This window comes from Cervus elaphus, chromosome 27 (assembly GCF_910594005.1).
Source record: "Cervus elaphus chromosome 27, mCerEla1.1, whole genome shotgun sequence".
Lineage (NCBI taxonomy): Eukaryota > Metazoa > Chordata > Mammalia > Artiodactyla > Cervidae > Cervus > Cervus elaphus.
This window is the reverse complement of record NC_057841.1, coordinates 12,134,959-12,160,685: the sequence shown is the minus strand read 5'-3', so window position 1 is coordinate 12,160,685 and position 25,727 is coordinate 12,134,959. Positions and strand designations below refer to the sequence as shown.

The 25,727-nt window shown below is 46.8% G+C and overlaps 1 protein-coding gene across 4 annotated transcripts in view; it reads right to left on the bottom strand.

Annotated features, from left to right (window-relative positions):
- The window catches only part of CD226 (CD226 molecule), a 102,107-nt gene extending 76,588 nt beyond the window's left edge, over nucleotides 1-25,519 (bottom strand). For all 4 annotated transcript variants that reach the window (XR_006338114.1, XR_006338115.1, XM_043888766.1 and 1 more), the window contains exons 1-3: nucleotides 24,949-25,519; nucleotides 20,393-20,557; nucleotides 19,730-20,065 (exon numbers count right to left, since the gene is read on the bottom strand). Coding sequence is in view for 2 of the 4 variants with exons in the window: in XM_043888766.1 (XP_043744701.1) it covers nucleotides 19,730-20,065; nucleotides 20,393-20,438 (382 nt within the window). In the remaining 2 variants the exon portion in view is untranslated. The remainder of the gene's footprint in view (nucleotides 1-19,729; nucleotides 20,066-20,392; nucleotides 20,558-24,948) is intronic.
- Nucleotides 25,520-25,727: the final 208 nt, after the last annotated feature.

Sequence of the window (25,727 nt, the reverse complement as noted above, 5' to 3'; positions counted from 1 at the left end):
TGTCCAGAAAATGGGGAGAATGTATTGGAACAGCCCTTAGTGCATGCATGCTAAGTTGCTTCAGGCTTGTCCAACTCTGCAACCCTGTGGTTCATAACCCACCAGGCTCCTCTGGGATCCTCCGTGGGATTCTCCAGGCAAGAGTACTGGTGTGGGTTGCCATGCCCTCCTCCAGGGGATCTTCCCGATCCAGGGATCAAACCCCCATCTCTGACCTCTCCTGCACCGGCATCTGGGTTCTTTTCCACTAGCACCACCTGCACAAGCCAGCCATGCTATGGCAACTAGAAATGGCAGCGCTGTTCTCCAAACAGAAAGAATGTCCAACTCGCCTCCTAGAATTTCCTAAGTAGACAGTGACACAGCAAAGGAGCACCGATGGATTCACCGATTTAGGTTTCCAGAACTTCTTTCTCCACTTTCTAGTCACAGATACTGCAGAGCCACATTCCCCTTTCCAAACTGACTCCTTCCCACTCTCCCGGCTTTCAGAAATCCAGGGCCATTCTGAATTTCCCTACCCATGCAATCAGGTGTTGGATCCCGCCAGTTCTACCTTCTAAACATTTGTCGCGCATGGCCCCTGCTCTCCACGCCCATCGCCCTGTTCCAGTCCAGTCACACCTGCTCCGCTCTGTTACCACAGTAGCCTCCAGCCCATGCTCCCTGCCGGCTCTCTCCCATGCACACCTCTCTCCATCAGGCCCAGTGCACTCCCCCTCCCCTTCAGTCGCCCCCCATCCCCGCCCAGCACACTGAACCGCGTCGTGTTTGGTCCCTGCCTGCCTCTCCCAGGGACCTGTCCTCACCCCCACCTCCCACTTGACCCTCCAGGACCGTGGGCTCCCATCTCTAACACCTCACATGTTCTTTGTTCTCTGGACCTCTGTGCATGCTGCTCCTCCCACAGAGGACATGCCTACTAGGCTCCCTCTTTGGCCAACTCCTACCCCCCTGTCACTATCAGATACCCCTGCCGGCAGCTTGAACAATGGGAAAAACTAGGGTAGTCTTAAAGGCTCTGACAGCTCCCTTTGGCATTTCTCTGCATCAGAGCACCTATCATACTAAGAATTGCTCTGCATCAGAACATCTATCATACTACCATCTAAGACCACCTGTTTTTCTCCCCTATGAACATATAACAGGGATGAGGGCAGGAGCTATTTCTTCTCACTCATCGCATTATCTCAAGTTCCTGATGGGCTGCCTGGCAACTGGTAACTGCCTACTCTGCAATTGTGGAAATAGTCTCTTTTTTTAGACTCAGTAATTCATTTACTCAGCCATTAGTTATTGAGTGCTTATTATATATCAGGTGCTTTACTTAATGAACAGCATCAGTTCTCACATTAGTGCTGAACCTTTATTCTTTGCAGATATAACAGATACTAGTGATGATAGGTAATACTGAGTGAACTTTACACTGTACCGCTGTAATACTGACTGAATCCTATATATTGTATTTATATTATCTGGTTTAACTCTCTCAATAAACCTGTAAAATAGGAGTTATTATGCTCTTTACAGGTATATTTTCATACAGTGCCTTTATAGATATCTTTCCATTGGGATCAAGGTATATGATCTGCTTTTAAAATTTTGTTTCTGAAATTTGAACAAAATCTATACTTTAGTTAATAATATCGTATCACATGTCAATTTGGGTTTTTTTTTTTTTTAACAACATAGTATTTCTTTATATCCTCAGAACTGAATTAGAAGTTTCAAGCCTCAAATTTTATTTTTAAAAATCACTAAGGTAATAGAGTTTCTAGACTTTTAGTGGTAATACTAGATGCCAAAATACATGGAACTGTATCAAAGTTTTGAGTGAATATAAGTTAGAGCTCTAGCACCGTGGACATGCTCTTGACACAGAACAAGAAGATACAACCTTTTAGGGGGCCTGGAAAGGGAACCTGATGTGGCCACCATGGACCCAGCATCTGCTGTGACCACACAGGGCCTTGCAGACGCCTGCCCCTAGGTACACATTATTATCCCCATTCTACAGATGAGTAAAGGAAAGATCAGTAAACAGGAAGACTTTCCCAATGTCACAGCAGTACTAGGAAGAAGGGCAGACGCGGAACCCAGAGTCCTCTGCCAACAGATCTACTTTCCTTCTCACCGTCACAAAGACAAAAAGCCACACAGAGTGAGAATTTCTCTAAACAGAAAACTGTTAGCAGTGAGACTGCCCGTGAGTTAATCCTGTAACTAAACTCACTATTGTCTATTTAATATATGCAATTTCTACATTTATATTTAACTGTCATAAAATTTATATAACATCCAAGTGACCATTTTCACCACCTTAAGTGTGCATTTCCATAATGTTAGTATATCTGCACCATTATGTAACCAGTCCACAAAACTTTTCATCCTGCAAAACTGAAACTCTGTACCGCACCCACTAAACAAGCCCCCTTCTCCCCGGCCCCCACCCCATTGCTTTCTGTCTCTATGAATTTGACGGCTCTAGGTAACTCATAAAAAGGGATCATGCAGGATTTGCCGTCTTGTGACTAGCTTATTTCACTTAGAATTATATCCTCAAGGTTCATCCATATAATATCATGTGTAAGAACTTCCTTCCTTTTTAAAGGCTAAATAGCATTTACTGCATGTCTTTACCACATTTGCTTACCCATTCATCCTTCCTTGGAGACCTGCGTTGCTTCCATCTTTTGGGTATTATGAATAATGCGTCTAGGAACTTGGTGTACTAAACTCACAATATATTCACAAATAATGTGCTACTAGATATCATAACAAAATGTCATCCTTGTGGATGACACTAAACCTTTCTGTGTGGTGAATAACAAACCAGTGAGGTGAATTACCAAAGTATCTTAGCAAGCTGTGAATGATGCATAAAAGTGGTTAGATACATTTTAATAAATGCCCAATGGAAAGAAAACTTTAGGGGTAAAAAAAATCTCCTCTACTTATCTTTTAGAATGAAGTTAATATAAATAATTAAATTATATAGGGAAAAAACTACACCCCAAAGTAACTCCAAACTCTATTTTATATAAGAAGAAAGTGAAGTGAAAGTTAGTTGCTCAGTCATGGTGTCTGACTCTTTGTGACCCCATGGACTATAGCCCACCAGGCTCCTCTGTCCATGGCATTTCTCAGGCAAGAATACAGGAGGGGCTTGCCATTTCCTCTTCCAGGGGATCTTCCCGTCCCAAGGATCAAACCCGCGTCTCCTGCATTGGCAGGCTGATTCTTTATCGCTGTGCCACCTGGGAAAATCAAATAACTCTTCTGAATAACTTCCTGAAGTGGGCATTCTGTTCACATAATTGCCTCTGGAATAAATACTTTTTTCCTGTCCACTTAACACTGTCTTACCAAGTCACCCTTATGTGCTAAGTTCTTTTTCTCCCTACACTCTCATGGTTTGTCCTTCACTTTCTGTTTTAACGCATTTTCAAAATTCTACATTAAGACTATCTATTTCATGGGGTATTTCAAGGATTAAATGAAAGAATCCATGGAAAGCCTTTAACCCTGCCCAGGGCTGCCATGTAATAAACATTCAATAAACTACAGTAACTGATGCAAAAGAATCACCAGCCAAAGTTCTGCATACTCAGGGCTTCACCGTGGTCACATCTCCAACCCAGCTTCTCTCTTGGACTCCGACTCAAAATCCTCCTGCTTACAAGAGAGGGCTTCACTCGGATGTCCAGAATTAAACCACTCAACCCCACCCCAGACCTCCCCTTCACCCCATGCACCCCAGTTCAGGAAATGACAGCATTGTCTGCCTGGGATCTCAGGTGAACACTGGGCACCACTCCAGGATCCCCCTTCTTCTTCACACCCGACATTCATTCCATAGCTCCCTTGCTATTCCTTGCTCATTCCCAGAAACAGGGAGGCTGAACAGATTGCCTGCCTCATCTGGGGGTGATCAACAATGAAGGAGGTTAGGTACCCCTTATCTGCACGTAGAGCACAGATAACTGGAAACAGTCCTGGCAGGTCCAGAATCCAAAATCAGGAGCAACAGATGCTGTCCTTCTGGGAAGATGACGGGCTGTTACTCAGATCAGACCTTCACGTAAACACATTTAGATTATGAGTAAACTTTTTAAAAAATATATAGAGGTGAGAAATAATAGTGCAATATGGACAGAGATACAAGGATGAGATACCTCTTTTGAAAGTCCAGCCTCTTAGATAAGAAGAATGAGAGAAAATAAGATAAAAAGAAAAGAACCAGAGATGGTGACTCCAGTGACAGAGACTGGGAGCAGAACAGATTGGGGGGTGAGTTTACTTTTTAGAAATGTCAGTTCAGTTCAGTTCAGTTGTTCAGTTGTGTCCGACTCTTCGTGACCCCGTGGACTGCAGCACGCCAGACCTCCCTGTCCATCACCAACTCCCGGAGCTTGTTCAAACTCATGTCCGTCATGTCGGTGATGCCATCCAACCATCTCATCCTCTGTCACCCCCTTCTCCTCCTGTCTTCAATCTTTCCCAGCATCAGGGTCTTTTCCAATGAGTCAGTTCTTCACATCAGGTGGCCAAAGTATTGGAACTTCAGCTTCAGCATCAGTCCTTCCAATGAATATTCAGGACTGATTTCCTTTAGAGATGCAGATATTTCTAGTAAAATACCAGGCTCCATTATTAGCACTCAGCCTCCTACTAAAAACTACATAGGTGTGCTACGTGATTTAAAATATCTTAAAAGCATCAAATTTCCGACAACATGGGAGTCACCAGCAGCAATCTAGGAGCGCGTAGCAATCAGGGAGGTCACACGGTGGGAGAAGCACAGTGGCCAGTCTCAGCAGACTTGGGCTCCGACTCTAAGCCTCACACAATGCAAGGGACACGGATGTCACGGCCCAGGGTCTCCCCGTGGGGGAATCGGGAAGACCCCCTGTTGAGAGGCCTGAGGAGGCACACCCTCGTGGTGAGGATGAACCAGAAGGAAACCTGGCCTCATCCACATGCCTAGGAGACCACGGAAACAAAGAAGATCCTTGAGTAGCTGTAAAGCACGAGTCAGTTCTCATGTGAATTTTCAGTCGAAATTCCCATCACACGGGTGCTCTACAAAGACTAAAGTAATCCAGGATAATGCCTCTGTGAATGAAGGTCCCCGCATTCAGAGAACAACCGGCAATGCTTTATGAAGAGTGATGAGCAGCATACAGTCAGAAACAGCCAAGTACTTAAGGAAATAAAGCAGTAAGAGGAAGAATCAGCAATGGGGGGGGGGGGGACTCATTAGAAATAGAGCCTTTTGATATGAGAATGTCAGACACAGATTATGAAACCACTGTGTGTCTCTATTCTGGGAGAGATGGGAGGGTGTGTGTTGGGAAAAACAGCTTAGGATAGACAGACAGTGAGAACCAGGAGAGGCAGGTGAACAAAGTCCTAACAAAGCACATAGGCAGGGGCACAGTGCCCCAGCAATTTCTGAGCCAAAGTGCTGGCAGCTGTAATGTTTTTTTGGGTTTTTTTTTTAAACGTAAGTTTTGACTCTTTGGGAAGGGAAGAAATCAAAATAATGAGCAGCACACTAGAAAGAGACTCTATATCCTATCGGTGTAAAATAGCTAGTGGGAACTGACTATAAACACAGGGAGCCCCACCTGGGACTCTGTGATGACCCAGAGGGGTGGGATGGGGTGCGGAGGGAGAGAGGCCCACGCGGAGGGGACGTATGTATACACACAGCTGACTCACGCTGCTGGATGGCAGAAACTAACACCACGGTAAAGCAACTATCCTCCAGTAAAATAAAAAAATAGATTTTAAAGAACCAAAAAGAAAAGGAGACTCTCTCTTAAATATGCCCCCTGTGCTTCAGCCCCACCTCTGTGGCCTCAGAGTAATTCTTTTTCCTCTCTTGTCTGACCTATTTCTCTAGCCTCTGTGTGACTCTGCCACGGACGGGGTGGCTTAAACCACAGAGATCTATGCTCTCACAAGGCTGGAGGAAGGAAGTCGGGCATCCTCCTCCTGAGGCCGCCCTCCTGGGCTTCTCGATGGCTGGCCAGCTCCTCCAGGGGCTTTCACATGGCCTGGCTTTGCGTGTGTCTGCATCCTAATGTCCACTTCCTGTAACAGCAGTCATACTGGATTAAGGCCCACTCCAGCGACGTCATCTGAGCTTGGTTCTCTCTTTACAGGCGATTTCCATATACAGCCGCCTTTTGAGGTACTGGGGATCAGGGCCTTAATATACGAATTTGGGGGGAATGCGACTCAGCCCACTGCCGCCTCCGTACTTCCCCCTCACCTCTCGCCCCCTGTAGACTCCTGTCTCATTTCTCTACATTGCAAACCGTTCAACTAATCAAAATTCTTAATGGCTCCTCATTGCCTAGAAGAAAATAAAAAGTAGAACCCCTTAGAATGGAGTACGGTTGTGATACAAGGATGGAACCAGCGTTCCCGCCCCTCAGCAAAGAAGCTGCGCTCTAAGCCCGAAGGAGGCCTTGCACACACAGCTCCAAGTTGAGTATTCTGAAAACTGCCCCCACCCCATCCAAATCAAAACCTGGAACCCCTGCAGAAAACAAAACAAGTTTCTTCTCTGCTGCTTTTCACCCCTCCAGGCTTGCCCCTGGGGGTTACTAGCCATTTAAACTAATTTACAGGCTGGCTTTACTCAGCAGCCTGGAACCCAAGCACACCAGTCTCAATTTGCTTTTGGTACTATTAGCATCAACTGATGCTTTGAACTGTGGTGTTGGAGGAGACTCTTCAGAGTCCCTTGGACTGCAAGGAGATCCAACCAGTCCATCATAAAGGAGATCAGTCCTGGGTGTTCACTGGAAGGACTGATGCTGAAGCTGAAGCTCCAGGGCTTTGCCCATCCGATGTGAAGAGCTGACTCATTAGAAAAGACCCTGATGCTGGGAAGGGTTGAGGGCAGGAGAAGGGTTTGACAGAGGATGAGATGATTGGATGGCATCACTGACTCAATGGACATGAGTTTGAGCAAGCTCCGGGAGATAGTGAAGGGCAGGGAAGCCTGGCGTGCTGCAGTCCATGGGGTCGCAAAGAGTTGGACATGACTGAGCAACTGAGAAACGGCGACTATTAGCATGAGCTCCTCTAGCAGGAGAGCTGTCCTGCAAACAGGACCATCCTCCAGCCTGAGAGGTTTCTAACCTCCCTCTATGAGTAAGCTCAAGCACCTTTTGTTCTCTGAGGCTTCCTGAATGACCCCCTCATTCTTCCAACACACACACACACACACACACACTGCTATCCCCACCACCCTGTCACTAGCAGCACCTCTTCTGCATATTGAATGGCATTACAAATGATCCCTAAGTTGGAGATCAGAGACTGGGACATTTCTGCGTACCCCCAAACCTCATACAGCCCCTGGCACACAGCCAGCATTCCATAACTATACACTGAAGGAAAGCTGGAAGGGGGCAGGAAGCAGGCACCTGAGGAGGGGAAAGCTTTATCTGGTTGTGATTTAGGGAGATAAACAGAGACTCCGTGAAGACTGCACTGGTGGGCCATGCACACTCCCTCCCCTTGCTTCCTAGTCTCCCATCTGGCTTCTCCCTGCTCTGCCTCCAAGTGATCCCACACGCCGCAGTAACGGTCCCAAATAATGGCTGCAATCATGACTGACGTGCCACTTCCATGGTTTGGAAACTTTATTAAACACCGAAGAAGTTCAAAGCCACACCTTCCACCACTGCCCTTCCTCCACACCTGTGATCGAATGTATTTTTCATTTGCCCCAAATGCAAAGAGTGCTTCCCTTTTATGGGATTTTTCCCATGATGCATTTTCCCCTGGAATCACACCTAGATTCCCAGTCGGTGCAGACATCTTTCAAGGTACCCCAAATGGTAAGCTAGCCCCCACATGTTCTCCGCTACTCATCAACTTCCACCGGACATCACGGTTACTTGGTCCATGTGTTTACATAAGGCATAGGACCTACTTCCCCATCTTAGGTTATAAACTTCTCAAAAATAAGGACCTTCCTACTCATTTCTCCTTCTCCTCACAGCAAACTGTAAATGTCTATTCAATATCTTCAGAGAGAACTTACAATGCTTTAAATTACTGTTATCAACATTCATCCAATAAAAGAAGAACATCTCAAAGTGTCATTCGAACAATAAGGTATAATAACTAGCCCTCTCGTTCAGTTGTACTACTTTCACTGAAAACGTAACAGTCAGGACTGTGTTAAGAATAAAAATTCAAACACTGTGTCAGCTTAAAGAAACACAACAGCCTTGATTAGAAATGTTTCCATCTTATTAAATATTCATTCTTTCTGGAAACATTTGTAGGATTTCAGGAAAATGGGAGGAAGAAGTAGCAAGTCCTATGTTAAATAAATATGCTATTTACTTATTAAATGAGCGACTGTGTTTCTTTAAAGACAGCAGGGACGTAACTTGAGAATTGTGGTGTCACAAACTAATGGCACACAAAATAACCTCATTTGAGCTTTGTGTCAGAGACAAGTGTGGAATCCCTGGCTGCTTCTCAGATGTAAAATGGTAGGTGCATCCACTTTCAATTGTAGCATCCAATTTGTAAAGAGAAATAAATGTACTCTCTCTGTTAGTGGAATGGATTAGGTAGATGATCTAAAATTTTCTGAAGCCTTGGGGTCTTTCTATGTTAAGAAGGAAACTATCCTATACACAGGCATGCCTCTTCGGTACACTAGTCTGCAAATGTCAGTGTTGGTATTAATAGCATACAGGATTTCATGTAGCCTGGCAAGAAATGGGACAAATGTGGTCTTAAGAGGTAATTTGCAGAAATGAGAATGTTAAGTTCCTTGAGTATTCTGGTAGTTAAACGGTGCACATAAACGCTCACAGAATTCATGCTCAGACACCATCCTCACTGGCCCCACTAAGCCTAGCAGGTATGACACATGTGGCTCTTCACAGAGTTATTAAATGTGAATTCTGCATCTAATATCTTCGTCCTTAGAAAGCTTTCTCTATCAATCTTCTATGGAACACAGGTCTTTCTCTCTAGGCAGATTATGAAGACTTTTTTTTTTTTTTTTTTAATGTAAGTGGGTTAAATAGCTGAAGTCAGGGAAAATTTTCTCACATTGAGATTTATTGGGTAGTGAATAATCTCTCCAGGGAAGTAGCAGAATCCCCATCAGCTACGTTATTTAATTAAAACTATTGTGGAGTAAGGAGAAGAGATGGTGCCTGGGGGAATAATTTCGCATTGATCCCTGAAGGATGGGCTTGATAAACTTAAAATTCTTAACAGTTTCAAAACTTAACTGTCTCCAGAAATGTGCCCGAAGGAACAGAAGAACCATCCTGCTTTCGACCTCCCCTCCCTCTAAAAACTAAACGAAAACAAAAACCAGGAACCAAAGGCAGAGCTTAGAGACCAAGTGATTTTTCTGTCTACGCTAAACCAGCTCCCTCCTCCAGCATCGGCTCAAAGAGACAGTGGGTTGCAGAGTCCCATGTCTCTGGCCCTGACAGCTTGACCTTTCCCGTTGCTTCAGTTATTTCATTTCATTTCTCTGCTTTTAAACATCCGAATTCCAGCATTTTTGTCTAACAAAACGCAAAAGTATCACTTTATACTCAGTCAGTACTGTCAGGATGCCTGTCCTCATAAGGTCTTTTTGAAGGTCCCTGACACCACCTCTAATCCTATGAGAAGCTTCTGAGCAAGGGTGCCGTGGACACACCTTCTCACCCTTTGATGGGAGGAATTTTTTTTTTAAAGAATCTAGAAGCCGAGATGGTGAGGGGAGGGTCTCGGCGTGTGTGGGCTGTGGGGGTTCCGGTGAACCCGGGGGTAGCGGGGAGGGGGTGGCTCTTACTCACACTTGGAGCCACAGTCCCCACCGCGCACTCACACCCACACGCCAGCTGCACCCACTCGGCAGAGGAGGCGTGTTCCAGAGGCTGCGGTTGGCAGCCGCCTGAGCGCTGGGGAGAGAAGGGCTGTGGTCAGGAGCGACAGAGGAGGTGTGAGCTGGCGGAGGAAAACCCGAGAGCTGTGCGTCTGCGCGGCACTAGCGATTTCCAAGGGCCGAGGGCGAGCCAAAGCCACCCCACCCCGGGGGAGGAGAGCAGCTTGTGAAGTCAACAAAAACGCCCGCGGGCAAGGAGCGCGGCCAGTGGCCTCCCTACTCTGGACGGCCCGGGTGCATCTTCCCACGAGCCTGCAGTGACCCTTCTCTCCCGGGATGAGGACGCCCGGCGGCGTGGGAGGGACTTCGTGACCCCACAGGGCTCGCAGGCAGCACCCCGGAGAGGGGTCTGTGCCCTGGGCTGGATGAACAGAAAAAACCACTCGCACTGAAACCGAGGCAGAGGACGGGATGGCTCTCAACAAGCATGAGTGTGAGCAAACTCCCGGAGACGGTGAAGGGCAGGGAGGGGCCTGGCGGGCTGCCGTCCATGGGGTCACACAGAGTTGGACAGGACTGAGCGACGGGACAAGAACAAAATTGAACTTCACCAGCCACTCGATTGTTGAGTTTAATTTTGTATACAAATCCAGTATTGCCTTGTTTCAGAGTCGTTTTTTATGTCTCCCTTTTTTATTTTTGATTACAGAGCTCTACCCTGAAGCCCGAGAGCTGAATCTCATGGTGATGTGTACCCTCAAGCATCTCCTCTTGGTTTAGCAACTGGAGAGCCAGTCAACAGAAGCAAGCACAGCCCGCGCCTACTGGCGACTGTTCCACTTCCAGGCTCCCATTAATTTCACCCTTGAGAAGCGCAGTGACCGTGAACTCGCTCTCCACACGTCTTAAGATGCTCTTTATCGTCTGCCTCCTCTATCTGCTATTTTATTTCATTAAGGAGTGCGATTTCTCAGCCTTTAAAATATTTCTGCTTTCCTCAGCTGGCTATTTCTTATTGACACTGCTTAATATCTTTTTCCCTTCCTTAAATGAAAAACTACTGAAATGTAACATTTTAGAGAACCCAGTTTTCTTCTCATATATGTGTACAACACACAGTTGTATAGATGGGGGAAACGTTCATGACTTACTTCTGAGCTTGTAAGAATGGAGCTTAAGAGAGTTTGGTATTTATTAATATCATTTATTGTTATCTATTAGTAATCATCTGTTAAGCCTTTCAATAGTAAATATGAAAGAATTTTTTTCTTGTTTTTCTACCTCACTTGAAAAAAAAAAAACAAACCACCAACTTCAAAGCAAGAGCGATGCATCTGATGGGCATAGCTGAAAGAACGCAGGGATGAGATATGCTGGTGTGTCCTGGGGCACCTGTAACGGGAGAGTAGGAAAGACCCCTTCCCGGGGCTTCTTAGGCCCGTCCGGAATTACCACTGACAGACAAAGAAGCCTTTTAGACTAAGTCTCCTCCTCCATCTCTTGTCACTAATATATAAGGTAGTGTCAGTTTCTCTGTTTTCTCCCTTTCTTCTGAATTTGGGATAGATAACACACCAGCTGAAATGAGAGTATGTAAATATCTTGAGATAGATTGTAAAGGATAATTTCCAAATACATCTGGCTTCCTATGCCTCTTGAAGCGTTAAGTCAACAACACGTTGAAATAAACCAAGCCATGAATTGTAAACCAGGATAAACTGCATACTCCCGACCCAGGGATCGAACCCGGGTCTCCCACATTGCAAGCAGATACTTCACTGTCTGAGCCACCAGGAAAGCCCATGCCTAGGTGCTGTCTTACAAAGTTGGTTAAAGCAGAGCCAAAGTTATCTATTTTTTAGATAATATTTGAAGCGATTCTCCTGAATGCTACTCCCCCCATCTCCATATCCAAATATTCAGATTTACCTCCATCAGGGTAAAGTTCAAATTCCCTGTTTCCAGGAAATCTATCCCAAATTTCCAAGTTGAAAGTAAATAGCACTTACTCTTGGCTTTAAATTATAATTTGTGATACACAACTGCTATTTCCCCTAATACTCTGTGTACGGTTTAGAGCTAAGATCATGTCTCTCTGGTTTCCCAAGCACAGACATTATCTTGAATAGAGCAGGCTCTCAGTAAGCCGTGATGAGTGAATTAGTGGATGAGTGACGTCGGTCCCACAGATCAGCACAGCCAGGTCTACCTCCCAAATCTGGGCCACTTGCCCATTTACAGCTTTAAGTAAAATTTAAATCCTGAGGTACCCCAACTCTAGAAACTGGCAAGACAAGAGCAAACATTTACATTGATGGGAGTAGCGATAAGACCCATCTAAGGCCAAGCGTGGACGACCTACAGGGAGCCTCACCCCACCCAGGAAAGGACAAATCCAAAAAGGAAACAGTGGGGAACATCCTCACTGTCCGAGGTGAGATGGGAGGAGGTGGGGCTGGAGTGTGGAAGAAAACAGAGTGAGAAACCTACGTGAGACAGCGACACAGAGCACCTCACCTGTGAACAGGTCAGCTTCCACACCAAGAGCCCCCCGTCCTGCCCTCGAGTCTCCCCCACTCCCCCCTCCCCACCTCCATGCCCTCCCCAGTGTTTAACACGAATGCTCCCCACCAGCCTCAGTGTGACCATCCTCTGGTTCAATGGTCTCAGCTTCCTCCCACCCACAAGAACTTCACTGGTTAACCATCATCTTCACATGTGCTGGGTGATCATCCAAATGTCTTCAATCAACTTTCTTTTGGTTTCCTGTTCCAGTCTCAATCCATTAGCTGGTCAAAGGCTACCTTTCAACTCAGTGTATTTGAAAGCATTTGCACTTACTTCCTCTCTTCCAAAACAAGCCAGTCTCCTAAGTTCCCATTTTTTTAAATGAAACCGTCATTTTTCAACCCTTGGATCATAAAAATTTGGACTGTTTCCCTCTTCTGGACCTCCAGGCCAAATCAGAATGAAGATCTCACCCTTAATTTAGATAATTATCTGTGAACTGCTCAAAATCGCAAGTGCATTCTTCTTTTTTTTTTTTTATTATTAGAAATTCAATAGATTTGAGAGGAATTTCATAAAACATTTTTAAGACAGATGGGAAACAAAGCTCCTGGATAAGAAAGACACCTGAGTAGGAACTCTGAAGACCCTCGTGTCTCTCCGACTCCATCTCCTTCCAGCCTGAGCTTCGGAACCTGCTTTCCTCAGAGTTTCAACACGTGTGCATCTCCAAGGAACATATTGCTTAGTTCTGCATCTTTCTAAACCATAAAGGAAAGGAATTGCACCCTATGTGTTCTCCAGAAACCCTTGCTTTTTTCCTTCACATGATGTTCCCCAAATCCATCCTGGTCAGGGAGCGCCGTGATCAGTCATTGATTTATAGGAGGTCACAGCAACCTGCTGCCTAAACCTTCTCAGGCATCTCTCCTTCACGTGGACAATCCCCAGAAGGGACAATGGGGTGGAGTGATTAGGTCTTAGGAATCGGGTTCTTTAACTAAAGCAGTATCATTTTCCAAAATAGATGTGATGGCTAATTTAGGGTATTAATCTGGAGAGTGGTTTTGGTTAAGTTGTTGTTCAGTTGCCAAGTCGTGTCCAGCTCGTTGTGACCCCATGGACGGCAGCACCCCAGGCCTTCCTGTCCCTCACCATCTCCCGGACTTTGCCCAAGTTTATGTCCATTGAATCAGTGATGTCATCCAACCATCATCCTCTGTTGCGGCCCTCTTCTGCTTTGCCCCTCAACCTTTCCCGGCATCAGGGTCTTTTCCAATGAGTCGGTTTTGGTTAAGTTCACACATTTAAATCGGTGACTGCTGAGCAAGGAGACTGGTCTCCCTAATGTGTGTGGGCCTCAACCAATCACTTGAAGGTCTGAATACGAGAAAAAGACCGCCCCCCTCCCGCCTTCAGCAGGCTGCTTTCCGATGCCATCTGCCCATCAGCGGGTCCTCCTGGCCCACCCTGCACTATCCAAAATCACATGAGCCAATTCCTCACGATTAATTTTTCTATACACAGACACAATTGACTCTGCTTCTCTGAACAGCCCTGAGTATTACCATCACCATTAATACAACAGATCCACCAACTTGCACTTCTGCCACCGGTGGATAAGCATTCCAACTCATAAAATACTATTAATATTTGTTCACCCACCCTTCAACTCTTCCCCTTCTATAAGGCTGCAATGAGTTTAACCTAGGTGGTGAGGAAAATGGGTTATTATGTGTCTCCCTCTGAAAACATTCAGAGACTTCCCACGGTCTACACGGCAGAGTCAAGTTCAAACTCTGTTAGGCACAGTGACATTGGGCTGCCCAATCCTTCCAGGCTCTTCTCTGACTTTCTACTGCTCCATGGGCTTCAGTTTCTTTTTTAAACATAGAATCTACTGTATAAAACCTTACCTGTGAGCGCAGCGCGAGGGTCCCACCGTCACAGTTCCTTCTATGACCTCGAGGCTGCCTCTCAGGTGGTGAGGGGCCCTGAATGAAGCTCAGGTGAGGCCTGGAGCTCTGCCGTCCAGTCACACCATCCAGTCTCTGTCTGCCTGAGTCAGACTTCCCCACGCCCTTCTCCTGGCCATCAGCACCCCTGCTTTTTTCCCTCCATTTTCTCTCTTTCCCTCCCCCAGGCTATGCTAAAAAATTCCTTGTAAAAATGTATTATGTATTAAATAAGCTAAAGGATATATTGTACAACCCAGGGTTAGTTGCTCAGTCATGTTCAACTCTGCTACCCCATGGACTGTAGCCCGCCAGGCTCCTCTGTCCATGGAATCTTCCAGGCAAGAATACTGGAGCGGGTGGACATTCCCTTCTCTAGAGGGTCTTCCTGACCCAGAGATCAAATTGGGTCTCCTGGATTGCAGGCAGATTCTTTACCATCTGAGTCACCAGGGGAATATTGCCAATATTTTTTAATGACCATAAATGAGGTATAACTTTTAAAAACTGCAAATCACTACATTGTACACTTGTAATTTATATCATATGTGTGTGTGTGTTAGTCCCTCAGTTGTGTCCGACTCTGTGCGACCCCATGGACCCAGCAGGCTCCTCTGTCCATGGAATTCTTCAGGCAAAAATACTGGAGTGGGTTGCCATTCCCATCTCCAGGGCATCTTCCCGACTCAGGGGTTGAACCCGGGTCTCCAGGGTTGCAGGCAGATTCTTTACCATCTGAGCCACCATGGAAGCCCAGCTTATATCATACTGTACAGCAATCATTTCTCAGTTTTTAAAAAGATCCTCCCAAGTTCTCCGGGTCCAGCTGGACCTGCTCCTCCCAAGCCTCCTTGTTCACACCCACTCTGCTGGCGTCCAGCTCTCTTTCCTCTCATTCCTGCCTCTTTGAAAATACCACCTGGTCTCACCCTGGTGTTGCAACTCGGCAACCTTGAATTGGCTAATGACCCTTTGGTTTCCTCAGCTGTACTTGGATTTCTCAGGTGGCAGAGTGGTAAAGAACCTACCTCCCCATGCAGGAGATGTGGTTCAATCCCTGGGTCAGGAAGATCCCCTGGAGGAGGAAATGACAACCCACTCCAGTACTCTTACCTGGGAAATCCCATGGACCGAGGAGCCTGGTGGGCTACAGTCCATGGGGCCGGCAAGAGTCAGACGTGACTGAGCGACTGAGCACACACACGTCGGGAACACGTTACCTCCGCCCCCCACCTTGTTTCATGAGCATTAAACCAGAGGATAAGTATCTACCTCATGCACACCTGGCATGAGTCAGAGTTAGCTAACCTGGTCAGAGTTAGCTGGTGGAGTATTTGGGGTACATCACACATTTGGGGGGACATTTCCATCAATGTAACTACATTCACCCTGACTAGTGAGGCCAGAGACACGTGGGTTACACAGTCATTTTCTCCACGACCCCACTTCCTCCACAAACTCTTCCGTGAAACAGTTGCCTTTGAACTGTCCCCTCTCGAGATGCCTCAGTGTATTTTTCCATGAGGCACTGAAATAAGTGTAGCCATTCTTGCCATTAAATGCTCTAAATCAGTTACTGATTAAGAAATGCCTGCTCTGAAGGGAACGCACGTGTTCACGTAATTTTGCACTAACAATATCATTTACCCAGAATGAGATGTTCAACGTGCTCTTCAACTCTGCACTGAAAACTCGAGGAGGAGAAGGACCGCAGGGACCAGCGATGACAGGTGTCCCCTCAGCCCCTGCCTGCTCGCGTGTCCCCTGAGCCGGCACTTCTGTCCTCTACTTGCAGCTCGATCCAGCAGACACAAAGCCTGAGAACTTGGGCAGAGTACCAGACCTCACTTCCCTTCGGTGTCCTCACCCGCAAATCAAAGTTACGTCTACCTCCAAGTGGAAAGGAGGGGGTGTTAAACGAGACAACCTCGGTAACGTTGACTGAGCTCCTCACACACTGTCAACTTTCCGTAAAGAGAAGAAATCTGTATATTTAGAGCGCACGTGGCTCAATTCTTTCATCTTTTTTGAAGATCTTACAATCTGTTGTACAGATGAAGATCTTTGATTCCGAGTCCAATCTTTCACTGTTAAATAGATCGACTACCCCTCTATGTTATGCAAGCAGGTGGTGTTTGTAGACCCTGACATGTTGTTACTAAAGCACACATGCGACTTCCTTGGTGGTCCCCTGGTTAAGAGTCCCCCTGCCAAGGCAGGGGACACAGGTTCGATCCCTGGTGAGGGAAGATTCCACGCGCCTCGGAGCAACAACTGAAGCCTGCATGCCCAGCACCAGCGCTCTGCAACGAGAGAGCCACTGTGATGAGAAGCCGCGCACCGCAACTAGAGAGTAGCCCCTGCCCGCGGCAACAAGAGAAAGCCCACGCAAGGCAAATAAGTAAGTCCTTAAAAATAAAGCACGCATGGAAGAGTTTAAGTATATTTAAGATTAATTTTGAAATATAGCTACTATATTTCATAAATTCACTATCATTCTTAGCTTAAAAGGAAAAATGAAACCCTCCAAATCTCAAAAGTGAATGAAATACTCTCACTGGCTGACTAATGCAATCTATCCTTTAAAAATATAAATGATCAAAAACAATGGCAAAATATGTTTAAGGATACCATCATCAGAATTCCGGCAACAAGGACAGTTGGCCTTTCTCTGACTGGTGACTGACTGATAATCTCACCACAGTTTCTGAAAAAGTCCCATACAGCAGAGATCTCCCTTTTCCTCAAAATAACAACAGGGAGAAGTAAATCTGGATGAGCTAAACAGGAAAATATTGCTGAAATCATTCATACATGATGCTAAAAATCCTACCTTGGGGTGGCAACCATAATTTAGTTCTCAATAATTTAGTGCTACCCTGTATCCGTAAACCTTCAGAAGAGGTCAAGCTACATGTTTTTGTTCCGAATGAAAATTGTATGTATTTGGGGCCTATACCACAAAATGATATATAGAATAATTGCTATAGTCAAGCTAATTTACACATCTTCTCCCCACAGAGTTACATTTTGCTGTTGTTTTTGAGACGAGCACCCAAAATCTACTCTCTTAGCAAACCTCCAGTGTTCAAGATGACGGTATTAACTATGGTCTTTACACTGGACATTGGGTCTCTAGACTGATTCCATCTACGTGACTTCACCTTTGAACTCTGACCAACATATATCTCCCCAACTTCCCACCTCCCCGCCCTAGTAACCACTGATCTACCTGTTTTCTTCTTTTAAAGAAAAGCCTTTCTCACTCACAGTGGTTATTTTAAGACAATTGAGTATATACATGTCAGTTCTAAAGACAGAAAAATACAAACTTTTATACAAAGCATTTTTTCTTTTTCATATAAGGAAGACAGTGCTAATAAATCTTATTGAATCAAGACCTTGAAAGAAGCAGAAAAGTCTGCACAGATCTCAAATACACCCAAGAACAATAAATTACCTTGCTGCTGCTTCATAACACAGTATTGTCATGTTTTCATTTCACTGGAGGACAGGTGGCTTACAGTGTTGGGTCAGTTTCAGGTGCACCTGTTTTCAGCTGACTGTTCTTTGACAGAGATCAGAATACCTGACTCGGAACCCAAACTACAAAATCTCGCCACCCGAGGCGGGGTGGGGAAGCATGTCGGTTTCTGGCCCAGGTGGTTCAGGCCGTGTGTCCAAGAGCTCACCCGTAAGACCCTTGCCATCCCCTGCTCCACCTGCATGGCTCATTAGAGTGGACGAGGCCCTGAAGACGTGCAAACAGCTTTTAACAGCTTTCACCAGCAAATGAGAGCTTGAATGACGAATGGGGTCTTTAACGAGTGGGTATTTAAGGAGAGATTTTGCAGATTGACACTCTGTAAGGCTCATTCCTACGCACAGAGTTGTTCTTGAGCTTAGCTACATCTAGAGAGAAAGGTAAAACTAACACATGGAAGTGTGTCTCACCTCCGGGCCATTCGGCTCCTATATACCACTGTAAGCTGTTCCTTTATAACACGGACTCCTTAAAAGGAGAGCACTGTAACAGGTGGTACCATTTGGTATTCCTATATACCACTGTAAGCTGTTCCTTTATATTACGGACTCCTTAAAAGGAGAGCACTGTATCAGGTGGCATAGGATGTGCTCTGCTGGAGGTCTGTTTGGGATATAACTTGAGACAGGAAACACACAGTCCCGAATTTTTCCCTTCCCGAGTCTATCTAAAAATGTCATCGTTAGTCACTTGGCATCAAAAGCACAGGCCTACCCTGGTGGTCCAGTGGTAAAGAATCCCGCTGCCGATGCAGGGGACACAGGTTTGAGCCCTGGTCTGGGAAGAACCTGCATGCCACAGGACAACCAGGCCTGTGCATCGCAATGACTGAGCCAGCGCGCCAGGGTCCACGAGCCACAACAAGAGAAACCACCGCAAGGAGGACCCGGCACCCCGCAACAAGAGTACCCCCGGCTTGCCACAGCTAGAGAAAGCCCACGCGGCCATGAAGATCAGCACAGCCAAAAATAACAGAAGAAAAACTTTTTAAATTTTTAAAAAATAAAGTAAAAGCACAAGCAATAATAATACCTACCAATAATAATAATTCCCCAGCTATCGAGGACCGAGTTCTTTACAGATCTGATCCCTAAGCCATTCAACAAAGAGAATGCAGCTATTCTCTTTATTGACTTACTGACTTTATTCTCTTATTGACTCAATTTGCTGCTTAGGAACCTGAGATTCAGGGAGACTGGGCAGCTAATTTAAGGTTATAAAGGAAGTCAAGGCTTTAAAACCGAGTTCTTCCAAATAAAACACCCCATCCATGTGGGTATTGCTCGCAGGACTCACTCCCTCACTAAGCACTGAACCACAGTCACTGGCAGGAAACACTTAAAGAGCTCATTCGATTCTTCCTGAAATGAAGCTTGCAACTTCTAAAGCAACTACTCTAGTGAAACTTGGGTGAAGAGAAAACGGGAGCCAGGGCTTGAACCCTGCTTAGGACTCACTAATAAACCCAGATTTGCTGTCACAGAAAGGACTGAATGCGCAGGGCTGAAGCACTTGGAGTCTCGCAAATGGAAATGGGGCCACCACACAGCGGGTCACTGGCCCCAGAACCCAAACACTGTCCACACCAGCTTCATTGAGGTTCAAGTTCTCATCAAGACAAGGTAAAGCCTGTGCTTTCTCCCATGACATTTGAATTCATGAGATGATAGCTCATGAAGAAAAATGGAATTGATTCACAGTATTATTTCTTTGAAACAACAATATAGAATCTAGAAATGCAACTGGGAAATGACACAAAAATAGGATAAGGCATTTCACAGTTTCTACATGGTCTTCATAGAACCAAATACCGGAGGTGGGTGAAAGGTAAATGAAAACATCACTTACCTGATGGGACCACTCGTATCACCTTCTCCCAGGCTCCGAACGGGAAAGTATGCAGGAAGCAGGAGTAGAAGCCCACGTCCGCCTCAGAGGCATTGTAGAAGGTCAGGGTCATGTCATTAGAGGCCGCGGTGTGATTTGAGAAGTAGACCCTATCAGCGTAGGCCTTTCTTATGATCCCACGGAACATGGGGTTGAAAATGGCCACGGACTCTCTCTCCGTCTTAATCTTGAACCACTCAATCTGGGTTACACTGTCCGCTAAAGGATACACACATTCTAGGCTCATATTCTTAGCAAGCTTAACAGTCGTGTCCCAAGAAATCTCTTCACATGGGGCTGAAAGACACGTCATCACGTGAGTTCAATTAGACTGAAACACCAGAGAGATATCAGAAGCTTATTGTAGACCAGGAAGATAGTATTATAAATATTAATAAATAAATTGGAGTAAAGGCTGGCAGTTTCTACCTTAGCCTAAAAAGGCTTCCACTGCAGATTATTGGCATTCGCAAATTGTAGTTTTTCTGAACATGTGAGAAGTTATCTAGACCAACCCAGAAAGTCATAAATTCTGAACGTGTCACAGTATAAGACTTGAAAAAGAAAAAAAAAAAAAAGACTTGAAAAAGGAGTAAATTCTTTAAATGAAGACATTGTCGTTACCTGTGTACACATAAAGAATTGCCAAGAGGAAGGTGAGGTGATCCATCTCTGGAAGCCGTCTGGGAGGCCGGTCTCTAGAAGGACAATTTATAATGTCACCTGCAGAGCCCTGGCACCAGGCACTGCTTCCTTCCTCTCAGATTCTATCAGCAGCGTCTTCTTTATCTGAAGTGTGAACACAGGAAAAAAGGTCTGAGCTTCAAAGTCAGCCTCGCTCACGCGCAAGGATGGGTAGATTTGAAATTACTTCTCTCTCTCGGGGAAATGGCTTATTTTCAAGCTTTCATTTTCTACAAAAAAATTCATTCATCAAACAAACGTGGTCTGAGTGCATGCTCGGTGCCCAGCTCTGCTCTAGGTGATGAGGATGGAGCAATAAATCAAAAAAAAAAAAAATTCCTTGCCAGCATCGACCTTAACCTCTAGTGGGAGGAGACAGAAAATAAAATAAGGAAGTACGGGGTGTAGGGAGGTGGTGAGTGTATGAAGGAAGACACAGGGGGGCAGTGGATGGGGAAGAGGGGCTGGTGTTCCCCCTGGAAGCAGGGCCGGGGAGTCTACAGAGAACAGGAGCGGGGAGCAGAGTCTGCCGGGAGCGGGGAGGGGCCTTAACTCCACCCGAGTGAGCGGCCCGCGGTCACGGCCAGCCTGTCACCTCTGCCTCTTTGCTGACCTCAGGCATGTGCTCTGAGGGTAAATTAATGGACTGAGGAAGGCCCTTCAGATACCAGAGTATCACGGCTCCGATCATATGTAAATCCACCCTTGCTGGTTTTTTATTAAACTTAACTTTTTATTTGGAAATAACTGTAAAGTCACGGGAATTTGCAGAAAAAGTACAGAGTGTCTGTGTACCCTTCACCCAATTTCTCCTGATGCTTCCGTCTTGCATGATCTGAGTAGGTGCATCATTGATCTCTTCCTTCTCTTGTAAAACAGCAATCATCAGTTTCCTAAGAACTTGCTGGGAACATACTACCATGTCAGCAGGAAAATATACTATTGCCTCTGTAACAAGAGACAATAAAGAAGAATCCACCTGACCCCTGATGAAAGGGTTGAAATAAAAGGTGGGTAAAAAATGGAGAAAATGGGGAGCCGGAACCATTAAAGGCGCCTTTGCCTGATGCTGACTCTGAGCCTACGTGATTCCATCCAAAGTTCTCCTTCACATCAGGATCTAATGTGGGAACTTCAAGTGTGACATCAGAAATGTAATGATAGGGTTTCCCTGGTGGCTCAGGGGTAAAGAGTCTGCCAATGCAGGAGACACAGGTTCAATCCCTGGTCTGGGAAGATCCCACACGTGGCAGGGCAAGTAGGCCCATGCACCACCACCACTGAGCCTAAACTCTGGAGCCAGGAGCCCAGCTACTGAAGCCCGAGCGCCCAGAGCCTGTGATCCGCAACCGAAGGAGGCACCGCGGTGAGCAGCCCGCACACGGCCGAGAGAGGCGCCCCTGCCCGCCACAACCAGAGAGGCGCCCCTGCCCGCCGCAGCTGGAGGAATCCCAAGCACAGCAGTGAAGACCCAGCACAGCCAAACATAAGAAACAAAATTATAAAAAAAATTATAACGATCATCAGAACAAAACTCTAACGTGTCCATATAATACTGCACAGTGCTTCCTTATGTCTACAAAGCACTCTGTTTTCCAAAACCTTTCCCCTCTGTCATCTGTGCCTATAACTGCTCTGTGACATAGTCAGACGAGGCAACTGTCGTCTTTGTTTTGTAAGTAATGTGATGAAACAATTTGACAAAAATTTTACTGAGCCCTGTCTCAGGGACCCTGATTAGGTCCTGGAGACACAAGCATGGTCTCTGCCTTCCAGTAATGCATAACACATCACGCCAGACAGATACAAGGAGCAATTTATGATAACAAAACTAAATCATTTCTATTCAAGTCGTTTGAGTTTTACGACATCCCAAAGAGAAACAAATTCATTCTATCAGATTTAGGGAAGATTTCATAGGAAAGCGGCTCCTCTTTTTGGGCTTTCCCAACTGAATGAGACTTTCCAAGTGGAGAACTGGGAAGAGGGGGGAATTCCCTGGTAGTCCAGTGGCTAGCACTGGACGCGTTCACCGATGGGGCCCAGGTTCAATCCCTGGTCGGGGAACTAAGATTCCACAGGCACAGCCAAAGAAAACTGGGAACGATATCATTAAAAAGACAGAGAGAAATGGAAAGAGGAGATAAAGGTGCATAATGTGGGGCATTTTCAGGAAATGATGAGACTACAGTCTAGGGGAGTGGGAAGGGACACAAATGAAGTTGGGTCTGGGTCCAAAGGGTCTTAAATGACATCCAGAGAGGAGGTCAGACTTGGCAGCTATTTCACCACTGCTGTTCCAGCGCCAAGCACGATTCCTGGGACATGTGTCCCATGGCATGAAGGATCCCAGCTCCGGGAGGAAATGTAAAAAAATCACTACAGCTGGAGCCATTGAGGGGAGATGGAGACAGAAAATGACAAAAGATTAGACTGTGCAGAAAGACAGGATGAGGCTGTTTGACCTCGAAGACCTTCTGATACAATTCTAGGATCAAGTGGAAGCTGTTGGAGGCACTTAAGACACCAAAATTACATGGTCTGCTTTAAATTCTTAGAAAGAGAACTGAGCATCACCCATCTTCCTCTCCGCACTCCTAACAAAAACCTGTTCCAGTTTGGGCATTGGCTTCTCCCACACCACTGGGATATCATGACAGATCGGAGCCATTCCACTGAGAACTATGACAGATTTGGGGGCTGGGGGTGGAGAAGCCTAGTGGGGCCTGAGCAGACCCAAGAAGAATCAAGGAAATGATCTACACTTCACATCAGAAAGACCCTCAGGGAACCTCCTCGCCCTGGGAGTGAGGACTGGGGAATGCAGGAGGCTGACCGGGAAAGGGGTGTGCGTAAACAACAACGTGTAGTAACCCCTTCATTCCCAAGGCATCCGCAGCCAACTTACTAACAGGTGAAGAGAGCAGAGCGCACTTGCTTTCTGAAGCGTCTAAACCAAGGGGCCTAGAGGTCACAGATGAGAATTAAAGGTGCAGAAAGACACGGGGCTGGAGATAAGGGTCAGCAGCGACACCTTTGCTAAGGATGAGCCCTACTGATCAACATCTCGCTGAAGACAAACAGAAACTGCACAGGATCTATTTTGTGCTGTGCAGGCAGCCACTTTTTTTGCATGATTTATGAAGGGATTTGGGCTTGAGGATTTTTCCTAATAGAGCCGTCTGTGTAAAAGAGCCCATTCTCGAGGATGGCATTAATCAAGACATTCCTTGACTTCTCTACAGTTGACTGCATTTCCGCAAACCACAGAAGTGTGACTTCATCATGCAGGGCTGATGCCCGCCAGGTGTCCTGGGCTGGGTGTCCCCCCTTGGCCGTCCTCACAGACCACCCCCCCACCTCCTCAGCCACACTGAGACGTTCTGCTTTTCCAAGTACCGGTGAGACTGGGAGGATCCTGCTCTCTCCTCGGTTCCCCAAGTCCGCCCTCCCGGGTTCCTGCCAAGACTCTTGGTGCGTCCGGGAGCCCGCCCCTGCTCCCACCTCCTCCTCCCCGGCCTGGACAACGACCTGCATGCCCGGGAGCCGAGGACCATGAGACAGAAAGCCTGGGCTAAGCCCTGAGAACAAAGCAGTGGGGCGGGCGGGTCAGGACTGCGTGCGCTCTGTCCTCTCCCCGGATTTCAGAGGCAGAGCTGACGGGGCCTGTGGCCGGGGGTCCTGGCTGCTCAAGAGGCTCCTGATCACAGCCGCTTGGGGAGCAGCAGGGTCTAGGGGCTGCTCCTGCTTCACCGAGTCTCCTTAAAAGAACCTTTCCCACCAGGGCCCGGTGGCCAGTCACAGACCTCCCCCTGGGACAGGTTCTGCTGCCTCTGAGGGGCCACGGAAACTCGCTTCCGTTCAAGGCAGAGACTTTGCTTTGGGATCCTCCAGAACAAGCCAGCCCTCTCTCCCACCTCTGGAGACAGCTCAGCGGGAACTCAAGACACACCCGTCTGGCTGTTTCATGCCGTCTGAGGAGCTGCATCGGACACCATGTGGCCTCCAGAGCCCAGAGTGTTAACTCTCCAGACCTTCGCAGAAGTTCGCCAGCCCTTGTCTAGGGTTATTTACACCTGGAGATCAAATCTTTATGGCTAAGATATCCTTGTTCAGGCTTTCTTGATGGCAGGTACTAAGTTAAGCCAGAGGGCTTCCCTGGGGGCTCAGTTGATAAAGAATCCGCCTGCAAAGCAGGACACCAGGGTTTTATCCCTGAGTGGGGAAGATCCCCTGGACAAGGAAATGGCAACCCATCCCAGCATTCTTGCCTGAAGGATGCCCCTGGACAGAGCTATAGTCCATAGGGTCGCAAAGAGCTGGACATGACTTAGCAACAAAACCACCATCACCAGGTTAAGCCAGGTAGCCCAAAGCTGGTAAAAAGGCCCAGTTTTCTTATTTTCAAGATCCAAACTATCGGATCTCCCCAGGAAGACAGAAAAAGGACTCTGAGCGACGCCCTTTTACTAAACTATGCCCGTCATTAAACTCACATGTTCGTGGAAATGGTCGTCCTGGAGTCAGTCACAGCTCTTCCCCGCAGCAACCTGCCCGCCTTCCCTGCTGGTCATCCTTCTGGATCCACAGCCCCCTCTCCCTGATCAGTATTAAATTTGAAAGTGTGAGCGCGACCACATGCAGCCTTCGTCTGGAAGGTCACCACCAACCCTGAGACGGGAGGGCTCGGCGCGTTCTGCGTCCTCTTCCCGGTGTGCGTCTCGGGTGAGGGCTTCCTGTTTATCGGGGCCTCCTGGCTTCACTCCCTCTTGGTCGAGGCCATCTCCCCACCTCGCTCATCCCCTGAGGGGGCAGCTGGGGGGCAGCTGGGGCTTGGTTCGTCCGAGGGCCCCCTGGTCCCACGCCCCCTCCACACCAGGGCTCTCTCAGGTCGGAGCTGAAGTTAAATCACTGATATTTCACCCAGGAGGATTCAAACCAATCAACAAGCAGCCCTGCTTCTCTCCGGGAGCATCTCTACTGTTTCAGCCACTCAGACCCATTCCCAAGCCACATACACCTTGGCCCCTCTCTTTCCCCCTGGTAAGCTTCGACAGTTTGAAAGGATGCACTTTCACTGTCAGTGTTCTCACTCTGAACTGAAACTACACGCACAAAAAGAAAAAACCTGAAATTGGTTACTTTGCCTTTTCTTCCCCATTCGTTTTCCTGCCAATCAAAGCACTTCAGAGGCAGAAGTCTCTGAGGCGCAGGAAGCTTATCTCTGCCCAGATCTGAGTGCTGCCTCCCAGATACCCTTCTCAGTTTTGTTTTC